Source organism: Salmo salar, chromosome 09 (assembly GCF_965601325.2).
Source record: "Salmo salar chromosome 09, fSalSal1, whole genome shotgun sequence".
NCBI lineage: Eukaryota > Metazoa > Chordata > Actinopteri > Salmoniformes > Salmonidae > Salmo > Salmo salar.
Genome location: NC_138299.1, coordinates 78,825,315 through 78,851,415, shown reverse-complemented (window position 1 = coordinate 78,851,415; position 26,101 = coordinate 78,825,315). Strand labels below are relative to the sequence as shown.

Below are 26,101 nucleotides of genomic sequence, written 5' to 3'. Positions count from 1 at the left end.
TGTACGTACTGGGTCCTGCAGTATACTGAGATGATACGGGACATATTGCTATCTGATGAGAGATGTTTGGCTTGACGTTTAGTTTTATAACTACAGAGTTATTGCATATCATGGGACTAGAGAACACACAAACAGCAAGAGCGCGAGAGAGAGAGAGAGGTCTTTGAAGTTAAGAAGTGTTTTCCTGTCTTCTCGGAAAGATGAGAAGTTCACTCTGAGGAGATACCATTAAACTTCACTGCCGAGGGTGTGTGGTTTTGTGTGTGCTCTCAGCTCTGAAAGTGGAAAGGACACACACAGGCTTTCTGTCATCATTTCTCCTCCCTTCCCCCCCTTCCTCCAGCTCTGCCACTGATTGAATATGTATTTACAGAACTGAGGCCAAATGTCTGTGTTCTTTAGGCTCAGTGTTTGTTTTGCTTATTCAAAAGCCCCTCAGCCAGAAAGTTAGCGAAAGCACTGTGGCTAAAAGCAGGACTGGATTATACTGGACTGGGCTGGACTGGACTCAGCTTCAATTCTGAGCTTATACATTGCAGCAAAATCCTCTTAGTGATCTGTTCCAAAATGTGACAGTAGAATTGGCCTTCATTGAGCTGTCCTGGTGGGGGATAATGTCCTGGTGGGGGGATAATGTCCTGGTGGGGGGATCATGTCCTGGTGGGGGGGTAATGTCCTGGTGGGGGGATCATGTCCTGGTGGAGGGATGATGTGTTGGAACTGGACATGACTCAACAGCTATTTCATCAGTGCCAGCTCATAAACTCTATAAATTATACCATAGTGTGGTTTAAAGACTCACCTGGAGTGTCTGTCTGTCTGTCTGTCTGTCTGTCTGTCTGTCTGTCTGTCTGTCTGTCTGTCTGTCTGTCTGTGCGCTTCCTTCCCCAGGGTGGAGGAGAGCTTTAAGACCCTGTTCTGGTCCATCTTCGGTCTGTCGGAGGTGATCTCTGTGGTCCTGAAGTATGACCATAAGTTCATAGAGAACATTGGTTATGTGCTGTACGGGGTCTATAATGTCACCATGGTGGTGGTTCTACTCAACATGCTCATCGCTATGATCAACAGCTCCTACCAGGAGATAGAGGTCAGTCCTATTAATAACTCATTCATATAGAGGTCAGTCCTATTAATAACTCATTCATATAGAGGTCAGTCCTATTAATAACTCATTCATATAGAGGTCAGTCCTATTAATAACTCATTCATATAGAGGTCAGTCCTATTAATAACTCATTCATATAGAGGTCAGTCCTATTAATAACTCATTCATATAGAGGTCAGTCCTATTAATAACTCATTCATATAGAGGTCAGTCCTATTAATAACTCATTCATATAGAGGTCAGTCCTATTAATAACTCATTCATATAGAGGTCAGTCCTATTAATAACTCATTCATATAGAGGTCAGTCCTATTAATAACTCATTCATATAGAGGTCAGTCCTATTAATAACTCATTCATATAGAGGTCAGTCCTATTAATAACTCATTCATAAAGAGGGCAGTCCTATTAATAACTCATTCATATAGAGGTCAGTCCTATTAATAACTCATTCATATAGAGGTCAGTCCTATTAATAACTCATTCATATAGAGGTCAGTCCTATTAATAACTCATTCATATAGAGGTCAGTCCTATTAATGACTCATTCATATAGAGGTCAGTCCTATTAATGACTCATTCATATAGAGGTCAGTCCTATTAATAACTAATTCATATAGAGGTCAGTCCTATTAATAACCCATTCATATAGAGGTCAGTCCTATTAATAACTCATTCATATAGAGGTCAGTCCTATTAATAACTCATTCATATAGAGGTCAGTCCTATTAATGACTCATTCATATAGAGGTCAGTCCTATTAATAACTCATTCATATAGAGGTCAGTCCTATTAATAACTCATTCATATAGAGGTCAGTCCTATTAATAACCCATTCATATAGAGGTCAGTCCTATTAATAACTCATTCATATAGAGGTCAGTCCTATTAATAACCCATTCATATAGAGGACAGTCTTATTAATAACTCATTCAAATAGAGGTCAGTCCTATTAATAACTCATTCATATAACGGTCAGTCTTATTAATAGCTCATTCATATAGAGTTCAGTCCTATTAATAACTCATTCATATAAAGGTCAGTCCTATTAATAACTCATTCATATAAAGGTCAGTCCTATTAATATCTCATTCATATAGAGGTCAGTCAGTCCTATTAATAACCCATTCATATAGAGGTCAGTCCTATTAATAACCCATTCATTTAGAGGTCAGTCCTATTAATAACCCATTCATTTAGAGGTCCGTCCTATTAATAACTCATTCATATAGAGGTCAGTCCTATTAATAACCCATTCATATAGAGGTCAGTCCTATTAATAACCCATTCATATAGAGGTCAGTCTTATTAATAACTCAGTCATATAGAGGTCCGTCCTATTAATAACCCATTCATAGAGAGGCCAGTCCTATTAATAACTCATTCATATAAAGGCCAGTCCTATTAATAACCCATTCACATAGAGGTCAGTCCTATTAATAACTCATTCATATAAAGGTCAGTCCTATTAATAACCCATTCATATAGAGGTCAGTCCTATTAATAACTCCTTCATAGAGAGGTCAGTCCTATTAATAACCCATTCATATAGACAGTCTTATTAATAGAGGTCAGTCTTATTAATAACTCAGTCATATAGAGGTCCATCCTATTAATAACCCATTCATATAGAGGTCAGTCCTATTAATAACTCATTCACATAGAGGTCAGTCCTATTAATAACTCATTCATATAGAGGTCAGTCCTATTAATAACCCATTCATATAAAGGTCAGTCTTATTAATAGCTCATTCATATAGAGTTCAGTCCTATTAATAACTCATTCATATAAAGGTCAGTCCTATTAATAACTCATTCATATAAAGGTCAGTCCTATTAATATCTCATTCATATAGAGGTCAGTCAGTCATATTAATAACCCATTCATATAGAGGTCAGTCCTATTAATAACCCATTCATTGAGAGGTCAGTCCTATTAATAACCCATTCATTTAGAGGTCCGTCCTATTAATAACTCATTCATATAGAGGTCAGTCCTATTAACAACCCATTCATATAGAGGTCAGTCCTATTAATAACCCATTCATATAGAGGTCAGTCTTATTAATAACTCAGTCATATAGAGGTCCGTCCTATTAATAACCCATTCATATAGAGGCCAGTCCTATTAATAACTCATTCATATAAAGGTCAGTCCTATTAATAACCCATTCATATAGAGGTCAGTCCTATTAATAACTCATTCATATAGAGGTCAGTCCTATTATTAACCCATTCATATAGACAGTCTTATTAATAACTCATTGAAATAGAGGTCAGTCCTATTCATAACACATTCCTACAGAGGTCAGTCCTATTAATAACTCATTCACATAGAGGTCAGTCCAATGAATAACTCATTCATATAGAGGTCAGTCCTATTAATAACCCATTCAAATAGAGGCCAGTCCTATTAATAACTCATTCATATAAAGGTCAGTTCTATTAATAACCCATTCATATAGAGGTCAGTCCTATTAATAACTCATTCATATAAAGGTCAGTCCTATTAATAACCCATTCATATAAAGGTCAGTCCTATTAATAACTCATTCATATAGAGGTCAGTCCTATTAATAACCCATTCATATAGACAGTCTTATTAATAACTCATTCAAATAGAGGTCAGTCCTATTAATAATTCATTCATATAAAGGTCAGTCTTATTAATAGCTCATTCATATAGAGGTCAGTCCTATTAATAACTCATTCATATAGAGGACAGTCTTATTAATAACTCATTCAAATAGAGGTCAGTCCTTTTAATAACTCATTCATATAGCGGTCAGTCTTATTAATAGCTCATTCATATAGAGGTCAGTCCTATTAATAACTCATTCATATAGAAGTCAGTCTTATTAATAACCCATTCATGTAGAGGTCAGTCCCTCATTCAATAAGGCGTCCATTCCATCATAAGAGGTCAGTCCTACTCACATAAGGGCGCCATTCCTCATTGAGGCAGTCCTCACCCCCGGTCGTCCTATTAATAACTCATGCATGTAGAGGTCAGTCCTATTAATAACCCATTCATATAGAGGTCAGTTCTATTAATAACCCTTTCATATAGAGGTCAGTCCTATTAATAACCCATTCATATAGAGGTCAGTCCTATTGATAACTCATTCATATAGAGGTCAGTCCTATTAATAATCCATTGAAATAGAGGCCAGTCCTATTAATAACCCATTCATATAGAGGTCAGTCTTATTAATAGACGTCAGTCTTATTAATAACCCATTCATATAGAGGTCCATCCTATTAATAACCCATTCATATAGAGGTCAGTCCTATTAATAACTCATTCATATAGAGGTCAGTCCTATTAATAACCCATTCACATAGAGGTCAGTCCTATTAATAACCCATTCATATAGAGGTCAGTCCTATTAATAACCCATTCAGATAGAGGTCAGTCCTATTAATAACCCATTCATATAGAGGTCAGTCCTATTAATAACCCATTCATTTAGAGTTCAGTCCTATTAATAACTCATTCATATAGAGGTCAGTCCTATTAATAACTCATTCATATAAAGGTCAGTCCTATTAATAACTCATTCATATAGAGGTCAGTCCTATTAATAACCCATTCATATAGAGGTCAGTCCTATTAATAACCCTTTCATTTAGAGGTCCGTCCTTTTAATAACTCATTCATATAGAGGTCCGTCCTATTAATCACCCATTCAAATAGAGGTCAGTCCTATTAGTAACCCATTCATATTGAGGTCAGTCTTATTAATAGAGGTCAGTCCTATTAATAACGCATTCATATAGAGGTCAGTCCTATTAATAACTCATTCCTACAGAGGTCAGTCCTATTAATCAAATCAAATTTATTTATATAGCCCTTCTTACATCAGCTGATATCACAAAGTGCTGTACAGAAACCCAGCCTAAAACCCCAAACAGCAAGCAATGCAGGTGTAGAAGCACGGTGGCTAGGAAAAACTCCCTAGAAAGGCCAAAACCTAGGAAGAAACCTAGAGAGGAACCAGGCTATGAGGGGTGGCCAGTTCTCTTCTGGCTGTGCCGGGTGGAGATTATAACAGCACATGGCCTAGATGTTCAAATGTTCATAAATGACCAGCATTGTCAAATAATAATAATCATAGTAGTTGTCGAGGGTGCAACAAGTCAGTAACACAAGAGTAAGTGTCAGTTGGCTTTTTCATAGCCGATCTTTGGAGTATCTCTACCGCACCTGCTGTCTCTAGAGAGTTGAAAACAGCAGGTCTGGGACAGGTAGCACGTCCGGTGATTAATGACTCATTCATATATAGGTCAGTCCTATTAATAACCCATTCATATAAAGGTCAGTCCTATTAATCACCCATTCATATAGAGGTCAGTCTTATTATTAACTCATTCATATAGAGGTCGGTCCTATTAATAACCCATTCATATAGAGGTCAGTCCTATTAATAACCTATTCATATAGAGGTCAGTCCTATTAATAACCCATTCCTATAGAGGTCAGTCCTATTAATAACCCATTCCTATAGAGGTCAGTCCTATTAATAACTCATTCATATAGACGTCAGTCCTATTAATAACCCATTCATATAGAGGTCAGTCCTATTAATAACCCATTCATATAGAGGTCAGTCCTATTCATAACTCATTCATATAGAGGTCAGTCCTATTCATAACTCATTCATATAGAGGTCAGTCCTATTAATAATCCATTGAAATAGAGCCCAGTCCTATTAATAACCCATTCATATAGAGGTCAGTCTTATTAATAGTGTTGAGTCTTATTAATAACTCATTCATATAGAGGTCCGTCCTATTAATAGCCCATTCATATAGAGGTCAGTCCTATTAATAACTCATTCCTACAGAGGTCAGTCCTATTAATGACTCATTCATATAGAGGTCCGTCCTATTAATAACCCATTCATATAGAGGTCAGTCCTATTAATAACTCATTCCTACAGAGGTCAGTCCTATTAATGACCCATTCATCAGGAATTATTCAATTTTGCATGTTGATGTATAATCCTAGTAGGGTCCTTTTAATTCATTAATACATGTTTAGCCAAAGCAATGTATATTGTTAATCACATGTGCCTGTGCAATGATACAACCAATATGCATTTTTTTACATTTGTGCATCCATTTGTTTGTTTGTGTCCGTTTCTACATGCGTGTTTGTCCCCTCCAGACAGATGCAGATGTAGAGTGGAAGTTTGCCCGTGCCAAGCTGTGGATGTCCTACTTTGACGAGGGTCGTACTCTGCCCGCTCCCTTCAACATGGTGCCGTCTCCCAAGTCCTGGTACTACCTGGTCCTCCGCACCAAGGCCGGCCTTGTTCACTTCTGCAAGGCCAAGGACCTTCGCCACGACAACGAGCTGGAGATGGGCATGCTCAACTCACGATTTAAGGCCAGAGGGGAGAGGACAAAGGTCAAAAGTCAAACCCTAATTGTGTCAATAGATATTGTAGATGCTAGTAGGTGTTTGATCTGATACGAAGCGATTTTCATAATAAGATGATAAGACATATAAAAAATGTGTTTTGTTTGTTTAGCTTATTGGAATACAAGGTGAGAATTTGATCCTGGGTAAATCTGTCTTGCCAAGACACAGCTGAACGTCCAGGGTGGGAGGCTAGAAGAAGAGATCTCAATGACTTTGAAAGACGGGTCTCAAAGAGCATAGGGGATTTAAAGGGTGTGTGTGTTTGTGTGTGTGTTTTTATGTGTGTGTTTGTGCGTGTGTTTTTATGTGTGTGTGTCTCTGTCACCAGGTCTCAACCCAATTGAACACTTATGGGAGATTCTGGAGCGACGCCTGAAACAGCGTTTTCCACCACCATTAACAAAACAACAAATTATGGAATTTCTCATGCAAAAATGGTGTCGCTTCCCTCCAATAGAGTTCCAGACACTTGTAGAATCTATGCCAGGGTGCATTGAAGCTGTTCTGGTGGCTCATGGTGGCCTAACGCCCCATTAAGACACTTTATGTTGGTGTTTCCTTTATTTGACAGTTACCTGTTTTTCAAATGCTTCAGGATGTATCATAGATCTGCCTCTATGGGTACGCAGAGACCTAATGGCTTGACTATGGAACAGAACTGAGCAGGAGGTGAGCAATCGATACATAGACTCACACTACACCTCTGGAAAATTAGCAAAATGTCAAGTGAGATTGTGTGTGTGTCTGTACGTGCGTGCGTGCAGTCGTGTGTGTCTGTGGGAGTGCGTGCGTGCATGAGTTAGTGTGTGTGTCTGTCTGGGGTTTCAGGAGCCATTGCAGTTTGGTGCCATGTCTTGTCTTGCCATGCCACTGACAATACCAAGCTTGGCAGCCTTACAAGCCCCAGTGGTCTGTCTGTCTGTCTGTCTGTCTGTCTGTCTGTCTGTCTGTCTGTCTGTCTGTCTGTCTGTCTGTCTGTCTGTCTGTCTGTCTGTCTGTCTGTCTGTCTGTCTGTCTGTCTGTCTGTCTGTCTGTCTGTCTGTCTGAGCGCATCTCCTGCCAAAATGAAAATAAGGACACTAAATAAAGCTAAAAGAGGACAATAAAAGCAGGTCAGTGTTAGTTAGAACAGCAGAGAGTACTTGTTTTTTGGGGGTTTTTTTTACCTTTATTTAACCAGGCAAGTCAGTTAAAAGCAAATTCTTATTTACAATGACGGCCTACTTGTAAAGACCCTCGGCCAAACCCTCCCCTAACCCGATACACATTATTCCAAGATCACAGGAATCAAGTTTGCACCACAGAATTAAATATAACATATAAATACATTTAACATGTCAAATATTTTTGGGAGAATTTCCATCTAATTTGACAGAAATTGAAAGGAGAGGGAGACAAAGATGGAGGGAAATTCACACTAGAAGTGGGGTTGGCATTCATGCCCTCACTGAGGGTAACGCAGACCGTGGGGGTACCGGCTAGATCAGCCTTGATTGTTATTTTCTATGGTTTACATATCTATATCTGACTCATCTGGCTTTCATGCTCTCTAACCTCCTCTCTAGCTTCTCATGTTGTGTTGTTGTGGCTGACTTCTCCTCATATACAGCACATGTTGTGTTGTTGTGGCTAACTCCTCATCTATAGCTCGTGTTGCTGTGGCTGACTTCTACTCATGAACTCAGCAAAAAAATAAACGCCCTCTCACTGTCAACTGTGTTTATTTTCAGCAAACTTAACATGTGGAAATATTTGTATGAACATAACAAGATTCAACAACTGAGACATACACTGAACAAGTTCCACAGACATGTGACTAACAGAAATGGAGTAATGTGTCCCTGAACAAAGGGGTGGTCAAAATCAAAAGTAACAGTCAGTATCTGGTGTGGCCACCAGCTGCATTAAGTACTGCAGTGCATCTCCTTCTCATGGACTGCACCAGATTTGCCAGATCTTGCTGTGAGATGTTACCCCACTCTTCTACCAAGGGTCGTGCAAGTTCCCGGACATTTCTGGGGGGAATGGCCCTAGCCCTCACCCTCCGATCTAACAGGTCCCAGACGTGCTCAATGGGATTGAGATCCGGACTCTTCGCTGGCCATGGAAGAATACTGACATTCCTGTCTTGCAGGAAATCACGCACAGAACGAGTAGTATGGCTTGTTGTCATGCTAGAGGGTCATGCTGAAGGGTCATGTCAGGATGAGCCTGCAGGAAGGGTACCACATGAGGGAGAAGGATGTCTTCCCTGTAACACACAGTGTTGAGATTGCCGGCATTGACAACAAGCTCAGTCCTATGATGCTGTGACACACCGCCCCAGACCATGATGGACGCTCCACCTCCAAATCGATCCCGCTCCAGAGTACAGGCCTCGGTGTAACGCTCATTCCTTCGACGATAAACGCAAATCCGACCATCACCCCTGGTGAGACAAAACCGCAACTCATCAGTGAAGAGCACTTTTTGCCAGTCCTGTCTGATCCAGCGACGGTGGGTTTGTGCCCATAGGCAACGTTGTTGCCGGTGATGTCTGGTGAGGACCTGCCTTACAACAGGCCTACAAGCCCTCAGTCCAGCCTCTCTCAGCCTATTGCGGACAGTCTGAGCACTGATGGAGGGATTGTGCGTTCCTGGTGTAACTCAGGCAGTTGTTGTTGCCATCCTGTACCTGTCCCACAGGTGTGATGTTCGGATGTACCGATCCTGTGCAGGTGTTGTGACACGTGGTCTGCCACTGCGAGAACGATCAGTTGTCCGTCCTGTCTCTCTGTAGCGCTGTCTTAGGCGTCTCACAGTACGGACATTGCAATTTATTGCCCTGGCCACATCTGCAGTCCTCATGCCTCCTTGCAGCATGCCTTAGGCACGTTCACGCAGATGAGCAGGGACCCTGGGCATCTTTCTTTTGGTGTTTTTCAGTCAGTAGAAAGGCCTCTGTAGTGTCATAAGTTTTCATAACTGTGACCTTAATTGTCTACCGTCTGTAAGCTGTTAGTGTCTTAACGACCGTTCCACAGGTGCATGTCCATTAATTGTTTATGGTTCATTGAACAAGCATGGGAAACAGTGTTTAAACCCTTTACCATGAAGATCTGTGAGGTTATTTGGATTTTTACAAAACATCTTTGAGAGACAGGGTCCTGAAAAAGGGGAGTTTATATAGCTCATGTTGTGTTGTTGTGTCTAACTTCTCCTCATATATATATCATGTTGTGTTGTGGCTAACTCCTCCTCATTTATAGCTCATGTTGTGTTGTTGTGGCTAACTTCTCCTCATATATAGCTCATGTTGTGTTGTTGTGGCTAACTTCTCTTCATAAATAGCTCATGCTGTTTTGTTGTGGATAACTCCTCCTCATATGTAGCTCATGTGTTGTTGTGGCTAATTTCTCCTCATATATATCATGTTGTGTTGTAATGGCTAACTTCTCCTCGTATATAGCTCATGTTGTGTTGTTGTGGCTAACTTCTCCTCATATATAGTTCATGTTGTTGTTGCTAACTTCTCCTCATATATAGTTCATGTTGTGTTGTTGTTGCTAACTTCTCCTCATTTACAGCTTATGTTGTGTTGTTATGGATAACTTCTCCTCATTTACAGCTTATGTTGTGGATAACTCTTTCTCATATATAGCTCATGTTGTGTTGTTGTGGCTAACTTCTCCTCATATATAGCTCATGTTGTGTTGTTGTGGCTAACTTCTCCTCGTATATAGCTCATGTTGTGTTGTTGTGGCTAACACCTCCTCGTATGTATCTCATGTTGTGTTTTTGTGGCTAACTTCTCCTCATAAATAGCTCATGTTGTGTTGTTGTGGCTAACTTCTCCTCATTTACAGCTTATGTTGTGTTGTTGTGGATAACTCCTCCTCATGTATAGCTCCTGTTGTTGTGGCTAACTTGTCCTTAAATATAGCTCATGTTGTTGTGGCTGACTTCTCCTCATATATAGTTCATGTTGTGTTGATGTAGCTAACTTCTCCTCATTTACAGCTTATTTTGTGTTTTTGTGGATAACTCCTCCTCATATATAGCTCATGTTGTGTTGTTGTGGCTAACTTCTCCTCATATATAGCTCATGTTGTGTTGTTGTGGCTAACTTCTCCTCATATATTGCTCATGTTGTTTTCTTTTGGCTAACTTCTCCGCATATCAAATCAAAGTTTGTTTTGTCACGTGCGCCGAATACAACAGGTGCAGACCTTGCAGTGAAATGCTTATTTACAGGCTCTAACCAATGGTGCAAAAAAGGTATTAGGTGAACAATAGGTAAGTAAAGAAATAAAACAACAGTAAAAAGACAGTGAAAAAGAACAGTAGCGAGGCTATATACTGTAGCGAGGCTATAAAATTAGCGAGGCTATATACAGACACCGGTTAGCTCATGTTGTGTTGTTGTGGATAACTTCTCCTCATTTACAGCTTATGTTGTGTTGTTGTGGCTAACTTCTCCTTATTTACAGCTTTTGCTGTGTTGTTGTGGATAACTCCTCCTTATTTACAGCTTTTGCTGTGTTGTTGTGGATAACTCCTCCTCATATATAGCTCATGTTGTGTTGTGGCTAACTTCTCCTCATATATAGCTCATGTTGTGTTGTTGTGGCTAACTTCTCTTCATAAATAGCTCATGTTGTTTTGTTGTGGATAACTCCTCCTCATATATAGCTCATGTTGTGTTGTTGTGGCTAATTTCTCCTCATATATATCATGTTGTGTTGTAATGGCTAACTTCTCCTCGTATATAGCTCATGTTGTGTTGTTGTGGCTAACTTCTCCTCATATATAGTTCATGTTGTTGTTGCTAACTTCTCCTCATACATAGTTCATGTTGTGTTGTTGTTGCTAACTTCTCCTCATATATAGTTCATGTTGTGTTGTTGTTGCTAACTTCTCCTCATTTACAGCTTATGTTGTGTTGTTATGGATAACTTCTCCTTATTTACAGCTTATGTTGTGGATAACTCTTCCTCATATATAGCTCATGTTGTGTTGTTGTGGCTAACTTCTCCTCGTATATAGCTCATGTTGTGTTGTTGTGGCTAACACCTCCTCGTATGTATCTCATGTTGTGTTTTTGTGGCTAACTTCTCCTCATAAATAGCTCATGTTGTGTTGTTGTGGCTAACTTCTCCTCATTTACAGCTTATGTTGTGTTGTTGTGGATAACTCCTCCTCATGTATAGCTCCTGTTGTTGTGGCTAACTTGTCCTTAAATATAGCTCATGTTGTTGTGGCTGACTTCTCCTCATATATAGTTCATGTTGTGTTGATGTAGCTAACTTCTCCTCATATATAGCTCATGTTGTGTTGTTGTGGCTAACTTCTCCTCATATATAGCTCATGTTGTGTTGTTGTGGCTAACTTCTCGTATATAGCTCATGTTGTGTTGTTGTGGCTAACTTCTCCTCATATACAGTATAGCTCATGTTGTGTTGTGGCTAACTTCTCCTCATATATAGCTCATGTTGTGGCTAACTTCTCCTCATATATAGCTCATGTTGTGTTGTTGTGGCTAACATCTCCTCATTTACAGCTTATGTTGTGTTGTTGTGGCTAACTTCTCCTCATTTACAGCTTATGTTGTGTTGTTGTGGCTAACTTCTCCTCATTTACAGCTTATGTTGTGTTGTTGTGGATAACTCCTCCTCATGTATAGCTCCTGTTGTTGTGGCTAACTTCTCCTCATTTACAGCTTATGTTGTGTTGTTGTGGATAACTCCTCCTCATGTATAGCTCATGTTGTTGTGGCTAACTTGTCCTTAAATATAACTAATGTTGTTGTGGCTGACTTCTCCTCATATATAGCTCATTTTGTGTTGTTGTGGCTGACTTCTCCTCATATACAGTATAGCTTATGTTGTGTTGTTGTGGCTAACATCTCCTCATATACATGAAAAATATGAATAAATACAACTAAAGTCAAGGTTGATCGCCTGTCTTCTGTAGTTGTTCCTACATACTGAATACTGAATACTTGTCATTCCTGCCTACTGAATATTGAATACTAGTTGTTCCTACATACTGAATATTGAATACTAGTTGTTCCTGCATACTGAATATTGAATACTAGTTTTTCCTGCATACTGAATACTAGTTTCCTGCATACTGAATATTGACTACTAGTTGGTCCTGCATACTGAATATTGAATACTAGTTGTTCCTGCATACTGAATATTGAATACTAGTTGTTCCTGCATACTGAATACTAGTTGTTCCTGCAATCTGATTACTGAATACTAGTTTTTCCTGTATACTGAATATTGACTACTAGTTGTTCCTGCATATTGAATACTTGTCATTCCTGCCTATTGAATATTGATTACTAGTTGTTCCTGCAAACTGAATACTTGTCGTTCCTGCATATTGAATACTGAATACTAGTTGTTCCTGCATACTGAATATTGAATACTAGTTGTTCATGCAATCTGATTACTGAATACTAGTTTTTCCTGTATACTGAATATTGACTACTAGTTGTTCCTGCATATTGAATACTTGTCATTCCTGCCTATTGAATATTGATTACTAGTTGTTCCTGCAAACTGAATACTTGTCGTTCCTGCATATTGAATACTGAATACTAGTTGTTCCTGCATACTGAATATTGAATACTAGTTGTTTCTGCAATCTGATTACTGAATACTAGTTTTTCCTGCATACTGAATATTGACTACTAGTTGTTTCTGCATACTGAATATTGACTACTAGTTGTTTCTGCATAATGAATATTGAATACTAGTTGTTCCTGCATACTGAATACTAGTTGTTCCTGCATAGTGAAAATGTAATACTAGTTGTTCCTGCATACTGAATATTGACTACTAGTTGTTTCTGCATAATGAATATTGAATACTAGTTGTTCCTGCATACTGAATAGTAGTTGCTCCTGCATACTGAATATTTAATACGAGTTGTTCCTGCATACTGAATTTCGGAATACTAGTTGTTCCTGCATATTGAATATTGACTATTAGTTGTTCCTACATACTGAATATTGAATACTATTTGTTCCTGCATACTGAATTTCAGAATACTAGTTGTTCCTACATACTGAATATTGAATACTGTTTGTTCCTGCATACTGAATTCCGGAATACTTGTTGTTCCTGCCAATACCAGCACCTGGATTTAGAGCAGGGCTCTCCAACCCTGTTCCTGGTGAGCTACCCTCCTGTAGGTTTTCACTCCAACCCCAGTTGTAAGTAACCTGATTCAGCTTATAAACAAGCTATTTATTACAATCAGGTTTTCTAGATTAGGGTTAGAGTGAACCTACAGGACGGTAGCTGTGTAGGAACAGGGTTGGAGATCCCTGATCTAGATGCACTGCTGTGCACAGGGTTTCCTCTGTTTATATATGTATAACTCATGTTGTCTTTTTGTAGGGTGAACGCTACATGGCACATGGTCGACTACGAGAGGAGTCCACTCTCAGAAAACCTATCAAACACCCTACCAGATACCAGGTAAGAAAGAAAGAAAGAAAGAAAGAAAGAAAGAAAGAAAGAAAGAAAGAAAGAAAGAAAGAAAGAAAGAAAGAAAGAAAGAAAGAAAGAAAGAAAGAAAGAAAGAAAGAAAGAAAGAAAGAAGGAAAGAAAGAAAGAAAGAAAGATGGGTGTAGGAGGGTAATAGGTGAGAAAAAGTCAGAGGGGAATGGGGGCACAGAAGGAAAAAGAATGATAGAGCTAGGGAGAAATAGACAATTATCGAGTCAGATAGATGTTGAGACCGACTGCATATCGGTTTAACGCTGTACCGAGAAATGGTGTGTGTGGAAGCAGGTCATTTATTTATTGGTAACGTTTTGGATTCATTTTGTATGCATTTTGAAGGAGGGAAACCGGTGGATTATTGAATGAAGTGCACCAGCTAAACTGAGTTTTTGGGGTTATAAAGGACTTTATCGAAAAAAAGGAACATTTGTGATGTAGCTGGGACCTTTTGGAGTGCCAACAGAAGAAGATCTTCAAAGGTAAGGCATTTATTATATGTCTATTTCTGACTTTCGTGGCGCACCTGCCTGGTTGAAAAATGTTTTTCATGCTTTTGTATGCGGGGCGCTGTCCTCAGATAATCACATGGTGTGCTTTCGCCGTAAAGCCTTTTTGAAATCTGACACAGCGGTTGGATTAACCTCTTACATCTAGATGCTCCGCTAGCGGAACGCCTCGCCAATATCCAATGATAGAGCGTGGCGCGAATTACAAACTCCTCAAAAATCCCAAAACTTAAATTTTTCAAACATATGACTATTTTACACCATTTTAAAGACAAGACTCTCCTTTATCTAACCACATTGTCCGATTTCAAAAAGGCTTTACAACGAAAGCAAAACATTACATTATGTCAGGAGAGTACCCAGCCAGAAATAATCAGACACCCATTTTTCAAGCTAGCATATAATGTCACAAAAACCAAAACCACAGCTAAATGCAGCACTAACCTTTGATGATCTTCATCAGATGACACTCCTAGGACATTATGTTATACAATACATGCATGTTTTGTTCAATCAAGTTCATATTTATATCAAAAACCAGCTTTTTACATTAGCATGTTTTGTTCAGAACTAGCATACCCACCGAAACTTCCGGTGAATTTACTAAATTACTCACGATAAACGTTCACAAATTATAGATACAGAACTCCTTTATGCAATCGCGGTGTCCGATTTTAAAATAGCTTTTCGGTGAAAGCACATTTTGCAATATTCTGAGTAGATAGCCCGGCCATCATGGCTAGCTATTTTGACACCCACCAAGTTTGGCACTCACCAAACTCAGATTTACTATAAGAAAAATTGGATTACCTTTGCTGTTCTTCATCAGAATGCATTCCCAGGACTTCTACTTCAACACCCAATGTTGTTTTGGTTCCAAATAATCCATAGTTATATCCAAATAGCGGCGTTTTGTTCTTGCGTTCAAGACACTATCCGAAGGGTGACGCGACGGCGCATATCGTGACAAAAAAATTCAAAATATTCCATTACCGTACTTCGAAGCATGGTCAAACGCTGTTTAAAATCAATTTTTATGCGATTTTTCTCGTAAAATAGCGATAATATTCCGACCGGGAGACGTTGTTTTCGTTCAAAGACTGAAAGAAGAAAATGGTGTCTTCACGCGCACGCCCGTGTCATTGTTCTCAGATCTACCACTATCCAAATCCCCTACTGTTTTCCGCCCAGGGACTGCAGAGTCATCATTCCCCGTTCTGGCGCCTTCTGAGAGCCTATGGGAGCCTTAGAAAATGTCACGTTACAGCAGAGATCCTCTGTTTTCCATAAAGAGGCTATAGAAGGCCAAGAAATGGTCAGAGAGGGCACTTCCTGTATGGAATCTTCTCAGGTTTTGGCCTGCCAAATGAGTTCTGTTATACTCACAGACACCATTCAAACAGTTTTAGAAACTTTAGGGTGTTTTCTATCCAAATAAAATAATTATATGCATATTCTAGTTTCTGGGCAGGAGTAATAACCAGATTAAATCGGGTACGTTTTTTATCCGGCCGTGAAAATACTGCGCCCTATCCTAAACAGGTTAACAAGAAGTTAAGCTTTATTTTTATATATGACACTTGTGCACCAGTCCCTCCTGCAGCAAAGCACCCCCACAATATGATGCTGCCACCCCCGTGCTTCACGGTTGGGATGGTGTTCTTCGGCTTGCAAGCCTCCCCCTTTTTCCTCCAAACATAACGATGGTCATTATGGCCAAACAGTTATATTTTTCTTCCATCAGACCAGAGGACATTTCTCCAAGAAGTACGAACTTTGTCCCCATGTGCAGTTGAAAATCGTAGTCTGGCTTTTTTATGGCGGTTTTGGATCAGTGACTTCTTCCTTGCTGAGCGGCCTTTCAGGTTATGTCGATATAGGACTCGTTTTATTGTGGTTATAGATACCTTCGTACCTGTCTCCTCCAGCATCTTCACAAGGTCCTTTGCTGTTGTTCTGGGATTGATTTGCACTTTTCACACCACAGTACTTTCATCTCTAGGAGACAGAATGCGTCTCCTTCCTGAGCGGTATGATGGCTGTGTGGTCCCATGGTGTTTATACTTGTGTACTATTGTTTGTACAGATGAACGTTGTACCTTCAGGCATTTGATTTCTGATTTCTTTTGATTTTCCCATGATGTCAAGCAAAGAGGCACTGACTTTGAAGGTAGGCCTTGAAATACATCCACGGGTACACCTCCAATTGTCTCAAATTGTCAATTAGCCTATCAGAAGCTTCTAATGCCATGAAATCATTTTCTGGAATTTTCAAAGCTGTTTAAAGGCACAGTCAACGTAGTGTATGTAAACTTCTGATCCTTTGGAATTGTGATACAGTGACTTAGAGCGACTTACAGTAGTGAATACATACATTTCATTTTCATTTCATGCATTTAAAAAAAAAAAATTGTACTGGCCCCCCGTGCGACTTCCGACTTCAACTGTAAGAAAAAATACTTAAAGTACTAGTTAAGTAGTTTTTGAGGGGTATCTGTACTTACTTTACTTTACTATTTATATTTTTCGACAACTTTTACTTTTGACTTCACTACATTCCTAAAGAAAATGATGTGCTTTTTACTCCATACATTTTACACCCAAAAGTGTTAAACATTTCAAATGCTTAGCAGAACAGGAACATTTTCAAATTCACACACTTATCAAGAGAACATCCCTGGTTATCCTTACAGCCTCTGATCTGGCGGAATCACTAAACACAAATACTTGGAGTGCGCCCCTCGCTATCCGTAAATAAAAAAATTACAAATTAAATTGTCCTGCCTTGTTTGGTTAATATAAGGAATGTGAAATTATTTCTACTTTTACTTTTACTTTTGATACTTCAGTATATTTGAAACCAAATACTTTTATACTTTTACTCAAGTAGTATTTTACTGGATGACTTTCACTTTTCTGTTTTAATTTTACATTTTTATTTAACCTTTATTTAACTAGGCAGTTATTTTCTATAAAGGTATCTTTACCTTTACTCAAGTATGACAATTGGGTACTTTTTCCAACACTGCTTCAATGTTATTATAGTTTTGTGTTTTTATATTAGTTGTATTTAGTTATAGTTGTATACAAATGTTTCTATTTCATTTTTATATTATTTAATTTCAATTTTAGTGTTAGCGACAGAAAGTGTGAGAGGCTAGGAGCAAATTGTGTGGTGAGCGTTTTTTTAGGTCACTTCTTCCAACTGGGAGCAGTAATACATAAGGTGATGGGTCAGGTCATAGGTTAGGTTAGGTTAGGCCTTCTCATGACACCAATGCTACGTTGGAGTCGTTCCACGTCCCTATTGATTGGCTGGTCATTTGGTCAAGAAAACAATTGATCTGTCTAGAAACAATTTACCCGTTATTGCAATATGGTTTTGGAAACCTTGAACACTCAACTTAATTATCATCACAAAATAACTTTACAAAAGACAACCTCTGTGGAAATCTGTGGTAAAACAGTTAATGTTTTATTTAACACAGCTTTGAGCTGATGTTTTTTTTTGTTGTTCCCACCCGAGTTTCCATTAGCTCAGGAAGTGTCTTGCAAAACCTCAGTGGGAATCGTTGAGGTAAACACGCATAATAAGTGTATCTTTTGTATTCGTAAAGTTATTTTTGGTTGATAATTAAACCGAGTGTTCAAGGTACATTTGAAAGTAGAATTTCTGAGGTTTCCAAAAGCGTATGTATTGCCTGTAGTAATTATCAACGTGTAGATAAAGTGTTGGTACAGTTGCCCCACTGGGGTCAATTGTTCAAATGAGAACCCTATGGCTGTATGGGTTCTCAGGGGCTAAGGTTAGGTTATGTTTAAATTATAAAATCAATCTCGATGTGACTTGGATTTAAAGGAATAGTGCAGAGACTGGTGCCAAAAATATGTTGGAAGGTAACTCTCTCTCGCCCATGTTTACACCAATCTAATACTTTTTAGCATTAGTTAGCCACCTAGCAGTTTTTTCCCCTGTTAGCTAATGATAGCTAGTGCTAGTTCAGGGCAGCAGGTAGCCTAGTGGTTAGAGCGTTGGGCCAGTAACTGAAATGTTGCTGGTTCGAATCCCCGAGGTGACAAGGTGATAATCTGTTGTTTTGCCCCTGAACAAGGCAGTTAACCCATTGTTCCCGGTAGGCTGTCATTGTAAATAAAAATTAGTTCTTAACTGACTTGGCTAGTTAAATAAAGGTTAAATAGTGATGAACAAGCAAGGCATTTTTGAAACATGTCCACATTTACCCACCACATTCAGTATCTTAAACACCATTAGAGTACTGCCCAAAGTAAAAAAAATAAACATTCACATAATTCATGATGGGTTTTATTCGTTTTGGGGTTAGAGATAATAGTTTCAGTAAAGTTTTAGTTTTTCTTATGGGTTTGTTAATTATTTTATTTCAGTTTGCTAAATAGTTTTGTCATGATTAGTTTTAGTTTCGTTTAATAACCTAGTATAATATTTTCAGCTTTCATAACTCCAACTCTCTCCTCTCCACCTCTACTCTCCCTTTCATATTTTCTCACCTCTCTGCACTCTCCTCCCATCCTCCTCTCCCCTCATCCCTCTCTCCACTCTCTCCTCCTGCAGAAGATCATGAAGCGTCTCATTAAGCGGTATGTTCTGAAGGCTCAGGTTGACAGAGAGAATGATGACGTCAATGAAGGTAAGGATCTAATCTCCTTTAACGTCGACTTTATGTACCTCACCAGATTCTTCCTGACTGGGTTGCTGTTGTGAGTGTGACTGGGTTGCTGTTGTGATTGTAACTGGGTGTGTGTTGTGATTGTAACTGGGTTGGTGTGGTCAGTGTGAGTGTGACTGGGTTGATGTGGTCAGTGTGAGTGTGAGTGTGACTGGGTTGATGTTGTCAGTGTGAGTGTGACTGGGTTAATGTGGTCAGTGTGAGTGTGACTGGGTTGATGTGGTCAGTGTGAGTGTGACTGGGTTAATGTGGTCAGTGTGAGTGTGACTGGGTTAATGTGGTCAGTGTGAGTGTGACTGGGTTGATGTTGTCAGTGTGAGTGTGACTGGGTTAATGTGGTGAGTGTGAGTGTGACTGGGTTGATGTGGTCAGTGTGAGTGTGACTGGGTTGATGTGGTCAGTGTGAGTGTGACTGGGTTAATGTTGTGAGTGTGACTGGGTTGGTGTGGTCAGTGTGAGTGTGACTGGGTTGGTGTGGTCAGTGTGAGTGTGACTGGGTTGGTGTGGTCAGTGTGAGTGTGACTGGGTTAATGTGGTCAGTGTGAGTATGACTGGGTTGGTGTGGTCAGTGTGAGTGTGACTGGGTTGATGTTGTGAGTGTGACTGGGTTGATGTTGTGAGTGTGACTGGGTTGATGTTGTGAGTGTGACTGGGTTGATGTTGTGAGTGTGACTGGGTTGATGTGGTCAGTGTGAGTGTGACTGGGTTGGTGTGGTCAGTGTGAGTGTGACTGGGTTAATGTGGTCAGTGTGAGTGTGACTGGGTTAATGTTGTCAGTGTGAGTGTGACTGGGTTGATGTGGTCAGTGTGAGTGTGACTGGGTTGATGTTGTGAGTGTGACTGGGTTGATGTTGTGAGTGTGACTGGGTTGATGTGGTCAGTGTGAGTGTGACTGGGTTGATGTTGTGAGTGTGACTGGGTTGATGTTGTCAGTGTGAGTGTGACTGGGTTGCTGTTGTCAGTGTGAGTGTGACTGGGTTAATGTGGTCAGTGTGTGTGTGACTGGGTTAATGTGGTCAGTGTGTGTGTGACTGGGTTAATGTGGTCAGTGTGAGTGTGACTGAGTTAATGTTGTCAGTGTGAGTGTGACTGGGTTGATGTTGTCAGTGTGAGTGTGACTGGGTTAATGTTGTCAGTGTGAGTGTGACTGGGTTGATGTGGTCAGTGTGAGTGTGACTGGGTTGATGTTGTGAGTGTGACTGGGTTGATGTTGTGAGTGTGACTGGGTTGATGTGGTCAGTGTGAGTGTGACTGGGTTGGTGTGGTCAGTGTGAGTGTGACTGGGTTAATGTTGTCAGTGTGAGTGTGACTGGGTTAATGTTGTCAGTGTGAGTGTGACTGGGTTGATGTGGTCAGTGTGAGTGTGACTGGGTTGATGTTGTGAGTGTGACTGGGTTGATGTTGTGAGTGTGACTGGGTTGATGTGGTCAGTGTGACTGGGTTGATGTGGTCAGTGTGAGTGTGACTGGGTTGATGTTGTGAGTGTGACTGGGTTGATGTTGTGAGTGTGACTGGGTTGATGTTGTGAGTGTGACTGGGTTGATGTTGTCAGTGTGAGTGTGACTGGGTTGCTGTTGTCAGTGTGAGTGTGACTGGGTTAATGTGGTCAGTGTGTGTGTGACTGGGTTAATGTGGTCAGTGTGTGTGTGACTGGGTTAATGTGGTCAGTGTGAGTGTGACTGAGTTAATGTTGTCAGTGTGAGTGTGACTGGGTTGATGTTGTCAGTGTGAGTGTGACTGGGTTAATGTGGTCAGTGTGAGTGTGACTGGGTTAATGTGGTCAGTGTCAGTGTGACTGGGTTGGTGTGGTCAGTGTGAGTGTGACTGGGTTAATGTGGTCAGTGTGAGTGTGACTGGGTTGATGTTGTCAGTGTGAGTGTGACTGGGTTAATGTTGTCAGTGTGAGTGTGACTGGGTTAATGTGGTCAGTGTGAGTGTGACTGGGTTAATTAATGTTGTCAGTGTGTGTGACTGGGTTAATGTTGTCAGTGTGAGTGTGACTGGGTTAATGTTGTCAGTGTGAGTGTGACTGGGTTGATGTGGTCAGTGTGAGTGTGACTGGGTTGATGTGGTCAGTGTGAGTATGACTGGGTTAATGTGGTCAGTGTGAGTGTGACTGGGTTAATGTTGTCAGTGTGAGTGTGACTGGGTTAATGTGGTCAGTGTGAGTGTGACTGGGTTGATGTGGTCAGTGTGAGTGTGACTGGGTTGATGTGGTCAGTGTGAGTGTGACTGGGTTGATGTGGTCAGTGTGAGTGTGACTGGGTTGATGTGGTCAATGTGAGTGTGACTGGGTTAATGTGGTCAGTGTGAGTGTGACTGGGTTAATGTGGTCAGTGTGAGTGTGACTGGGTTATTGTTGTCAGTGTGAGTGTGACTGGGTTAATGTTATCAGTGTGAGTGTGACTTGGTTAATGTGGTCAGTGTGAGTGTGACTGGGTTAATGTTGTCAGTGTGAGTGTGACTGGGTTAATGTGGTCAGTGTGAGTGTGACTGGGTTAATGTTGTCAGTGTGAGTGTGACGGGGTTAATGTGGTCAGTGTGAGTGTGACTGGGTTAATGTGGTCAGTGTGAGTGTGACTGGGTTAATGTCAGTGTGAGTGTGACTGGGTTGGTGTGGTCAGTGTGAGTGTGACTGGGTTAATGTGGTCAGTGTGAGTATGACTGGGTTGGTGTGGTCAGTGTGAGTGTGACTGGGTTGATGTTGTGAGTGTGACTGGGTTGATGTTGTGAGTGTGACTGGGTTGATGTTGTGAGTGTGACTGGGTTGATGTGGTCAGTGTGAGTGTGACTGGGTTGGTGTGGTCAGTGTGAGTGTGACTGGGTTAATGTGGTCAGTGTGAGTGTGACTGGGTTAATGTTGTCAGTGTGAGTGTGACTGGGTTGATGTGGTCAGTGTGAGTGTGACTGGGTTGATGTTGTGAGTGTGACTGGGTTGATGTTGTGAGTGTGACTGGGTTGATGTGGTCAGTGTGAGTGTGACTGGGTTGATGTTGTGAGTGTGACTGGGTTGATGTTGTGAGTGTGACTGGGTTGATGTTGTGAGTGTGACTGGGTTGATGTTGTCAGTGTGAGTGTGACTGGGTTGCTGTTGTCAGTGTGAGTGTGACTGGGTTAATGTGGTCAGTGTGTGTGTGACTGGGTTAATGTGGTCAGTGTGTGTGTGACTGGGTTAATGTGGTCAGTGTGAGTGTGACTGAGTTAATGTTGTCAGTGTGAGTGTGACTGGGTTGATGTTGTCAGTGTGAGTGTGACTGGGTTAATGTTGTCAGTGTGAGTGTGACTGGGTTGATGTGGTCAGTGTGAGTGTGACTGGGTTGATGTTGTGAGTGTGACTGGGTTGATGTTGTGAGTGTGACTGGGTTGATGTGGTCAGTGTGAGTGTGACTGGGTTGGTGTGGTCAGTGTGAGTGTGACTGGGTTAATGTGGTCAGTGTGAGTGTGACTGGGTTAATGTTGTCAGTGTGAGTGTGACTGGGTTGATGTGGTCAGTGTGAGTGTGACTGGGTTGATGTTGTGAGTGTGACTGGGTTGATGTTGTGAGTGTGACTGGGTTGATGTGGTCAGTGTGAGTGTGACTGGGTTGATGTTGTGAGTGTGACTGGGTTGATGTTGTGAGTGTGACTGGGTTGATGTTGTGAGTGTGACTGGGTTGATGTTGTCAGTGTGAGTGTGACTGGGTTGCTGTTGTCAGTGTGAGTGTGACTGGGTTAATGTGGTCAGTGTGTGTGTGACTGGGTTAATGTGGTCAGTGTGAGTGTGACTGAGTTAATGTTGTCAGTGTGAGTGTGACTGGGTTGATGTTGTCAGTGTGAGTGTGACTGGGTTAATGTGGTCAGTGTGAGTGTGACTGGGTTAATGTGGTCAGTGTCAGTGTGACTGGGTTGGTGTGGTCAGTTTGACTGGGTTAATATGGTCAGTGTGAGTGTGACTGGGTTGATGTTGTCAGTGTGAGTGTGACTGGGTTAATGTTGTCAGTGTGAGTGTGACTGGGTTAATGTGGTCAGTGTGAGTGTGACTGGGTTAATGTTGTCAGTGTGTGTGACTGGGTTAATGTTGTCAGTGTGAGTGTGACTGGGTTAATGTTGTCAGTGTGAGTGTGACTGGGTTAATGTTGTCAGTGTGAGTGTGACTGGGTTGATGTGGTCAGTGTGAGTGTGACTGGGTTGATGTGGTCAGTGTGAGTATGACTGGGTTAATGTGGTCAGTGTGAGTGTGACTGGGTTAATGTTGTCAGTGTGAGTGTGACTGGGTTAATGTGGTCAGTGTGAGTGTGACTGGGTTGATGTGGTCAGTGTGAGTGTGACTGGGTTGATGTGGTCAGTGTGAGTGTGACTGGGTTGATGTGGTCAATGTGAGTGTGACTGGGTTAATGTGGTCAGTGTGAGTGTGACTGGGTTAATGTGGTCAGTGTGAGTGTGACTGGGTTAATGTTGTCAGTGTGAGTGTGACTGGGTTAATGTTGTCAGTGTGAGTGTGACTGGGTTAATGTGGTCAGTGTGAGTGTGACTGGGTTAATGTTGTCAGTGTGAGTGTGACTGGGTTAATGTGGTCAGTGTGAGTGTGACTGGGTTAATGTGGTCAGTGTGAGTGTGACTGGGTTGATGTTGTCAGTGTGTATTTTATCCTACAGTAGCTTCAATTATCAGTGTGGACTAACAGAAGACTATTATGAGCAAAATTTTACAATTTGTTTTTTTAAGTGAAGATTTGTAATGAGGTAATACTGGACATCTCCAGACTGATGTTTGTGTTTCTTTGCGTTTGTTTTATGTATTTCATTCATATGTTTTGGTTTGTGTGTGACTGTCTGGCTGTGTGTGTTTGTGTCTTATAGGTGAGCTGAAGGAGATCAAGCAGGACATCTCCAGCCTGCGCTATGAGCTCCTGGAGGAAAAGTCTCAGGCCACTGGAGAACTGGCTGACCTCATCACACAACTCAGTGACAAGTTTGTCAAGAACACCACCAAAAGACCCTGAGAGAGAAGGGGGAGGGGGAGAGGGGGAAGGGGGAGACCTGAAAATAGACAGAGGGAGAGAAGTGGGAAGAAAGGGATAGAGAGGAGAGAAGAGGGGGAGAGCTGGTGGACAGAGAAAGAGACAAAGAGAGAAAGTGGGACAGATGGAGGTGAGAAGAAGAGATGAAGGGGGAGAGAGGTGGGATGGAATAGAGAGTGAGAGAGGCAGGAGAGAGGACTGAAAGAGAGGAAGGAGGCTCTGAGCAGTATGAGGGGTACATAGGGGATGATTAAGAGTAGAATTCTGACGCAGCAAAGAGAGAGGTCATCCCTCCAAAACACATTGCCAAAATACATCAGCTCACCTTACCATGGGGACAGAGAGAGTGAGCGGGAGAGAGGGAGAGAACAGAAGTTGAAAAATCACTGTGATGGTATTTCTACCAGAGGTATTGTTATGGTGTCTGTACCTGAGGTATTGTGCCATATAGCAGTCCACTGTTTCAGGAAGATAAATATAATGAACATTTTTTATAGAGTTGGCAATCTAATTAACACATTGTCCAATGTCCATAGGTTCACAAACACTGGAGGAGCTCAAACACACACACACACACACACACACACACACACACACACACACACACACACACACACACACACCTGGGTAAGCCAATTACTGTATAACTCCTAATAAAGTGCTGATTAAAAAGTGGTCTGTTTATCACATGACAACCTGAACACGCTCAGACCATCATCTGCTTACCTGCAGGACTTTGATTGGTTCTCTCATGGGCACCTAGAATATATTGGTTCTGAACTCCAGCTGTTGAGGGCATGTTGGCTTCAGTACACTGTCTGTACTCAGTCTATCTACCCTACCATGCTCAGAATAAATTCACACCTGATCGGACAGTGTAGACTGCACACTGTAAATGGTTATTGAAATAACATTTGGAACTTTAAACTCTATCTTTGTTGTGTGTGTGTGTGTGTGCGTGTGTGTGCGTGCGTAAGCGAGAGAGGGGGAGAGAGAGAGAGAGAGAGAGAGAGAGAGACAGAGAGAGAGAGAGAGAGACAGAGAGAGACAGAGAGACTATCTAACTATATGTGTGAGTCACTTTGAAGAGTTCAACGAAAATTGTAATTGTTTGTTAATAAAAACACAACATTTTCACTCATAGAAACCAAACAGAATAGAGACTCAATATACTGTATTTTTCACTAGTAGCGGAAAAAAGGGAAAAAAATCTTGTATATTAAAAGGAATAAACTGGATATTGTTTAGTCTGATTTAATTCTGTTTATTAATCAGTCTGGACAACCTGTGATTTTATTGAGCTGAGAAATGTGATGATTGTTCTGTTGTCAGCTCAATTACACGCAGGCAAGCAAGACCGAACCTCTGGCGACCACGTCATTATGTCTGTACGCACTGGCAAGGGCACCGCCACACACACACAAATGCGCGCACACACACAACCAAACACAGATATGCACACACACTGCGCAAACAGTCTGTTCGTGCATTGTGAAAACAGACTGTGGGCACACACACCCAACCTGGGCAAATGTGGCCCGATAGATATTGTGTAAACCTGCACACACACTGTATACAGTCATCTACTGATGACACACACAACCACAACACAGTACACAAATACACACACACACACACACACACACACACACACACACACACACACACACACACACACACACACACACACACACACACACACACACACACACTCATTTAAAATCTATTAATAATTGGTCCATTCCACTCAATTAAACATGTCACCTAGCAACTCTACATATGCAAATCAAACATCCCACAACAACTATCTGTGCATAAAGACCTTTTTGTTCAGTGTGTGTGTGTGTGTAATTGTTTAT

The 26,101-nt window shown here is 40.9% G+C and overlaps 1 protein-coding gene across 1 annotated transcript in view; it reads left to right on the top strand.

Annotated features, from left to right (window-relative positions):
- The window catches only part of trpc7b (transient receptor potential cation channel, subfamily C, member 7b), a 58,327-nt gene extending 32,475 nt beyond the window's left edge, over positions 1-25,852 (top strand). The window contains exons 7-11 of the mRNA XM_082955953.1: positions 892-1,087; positions 6,276-6,497; positions 13,925-14,005; positions 19,130-19,205; positions 24,082-25,852. Of these exons, the coding sequence (XP_082812079.1) occupies positions 892-1,087; positions 6,276-6,497; positions 13,925-14,005; positions 19,130-19,205; positions 24,082-24,224 (718 nt within the window). The 3' untranslated portion in view covers positions 24,225-25,852. The remainder of the gene's footprint in view (positions 1-891; positions 1,088-6,275; positions 6,498-13,924; positions 14,006-19,129; positions 19,206-24,081) is intronic.
- The last annotated feature ends 249 nt before the right edge of the window (positions 25,853-26,101 follow it).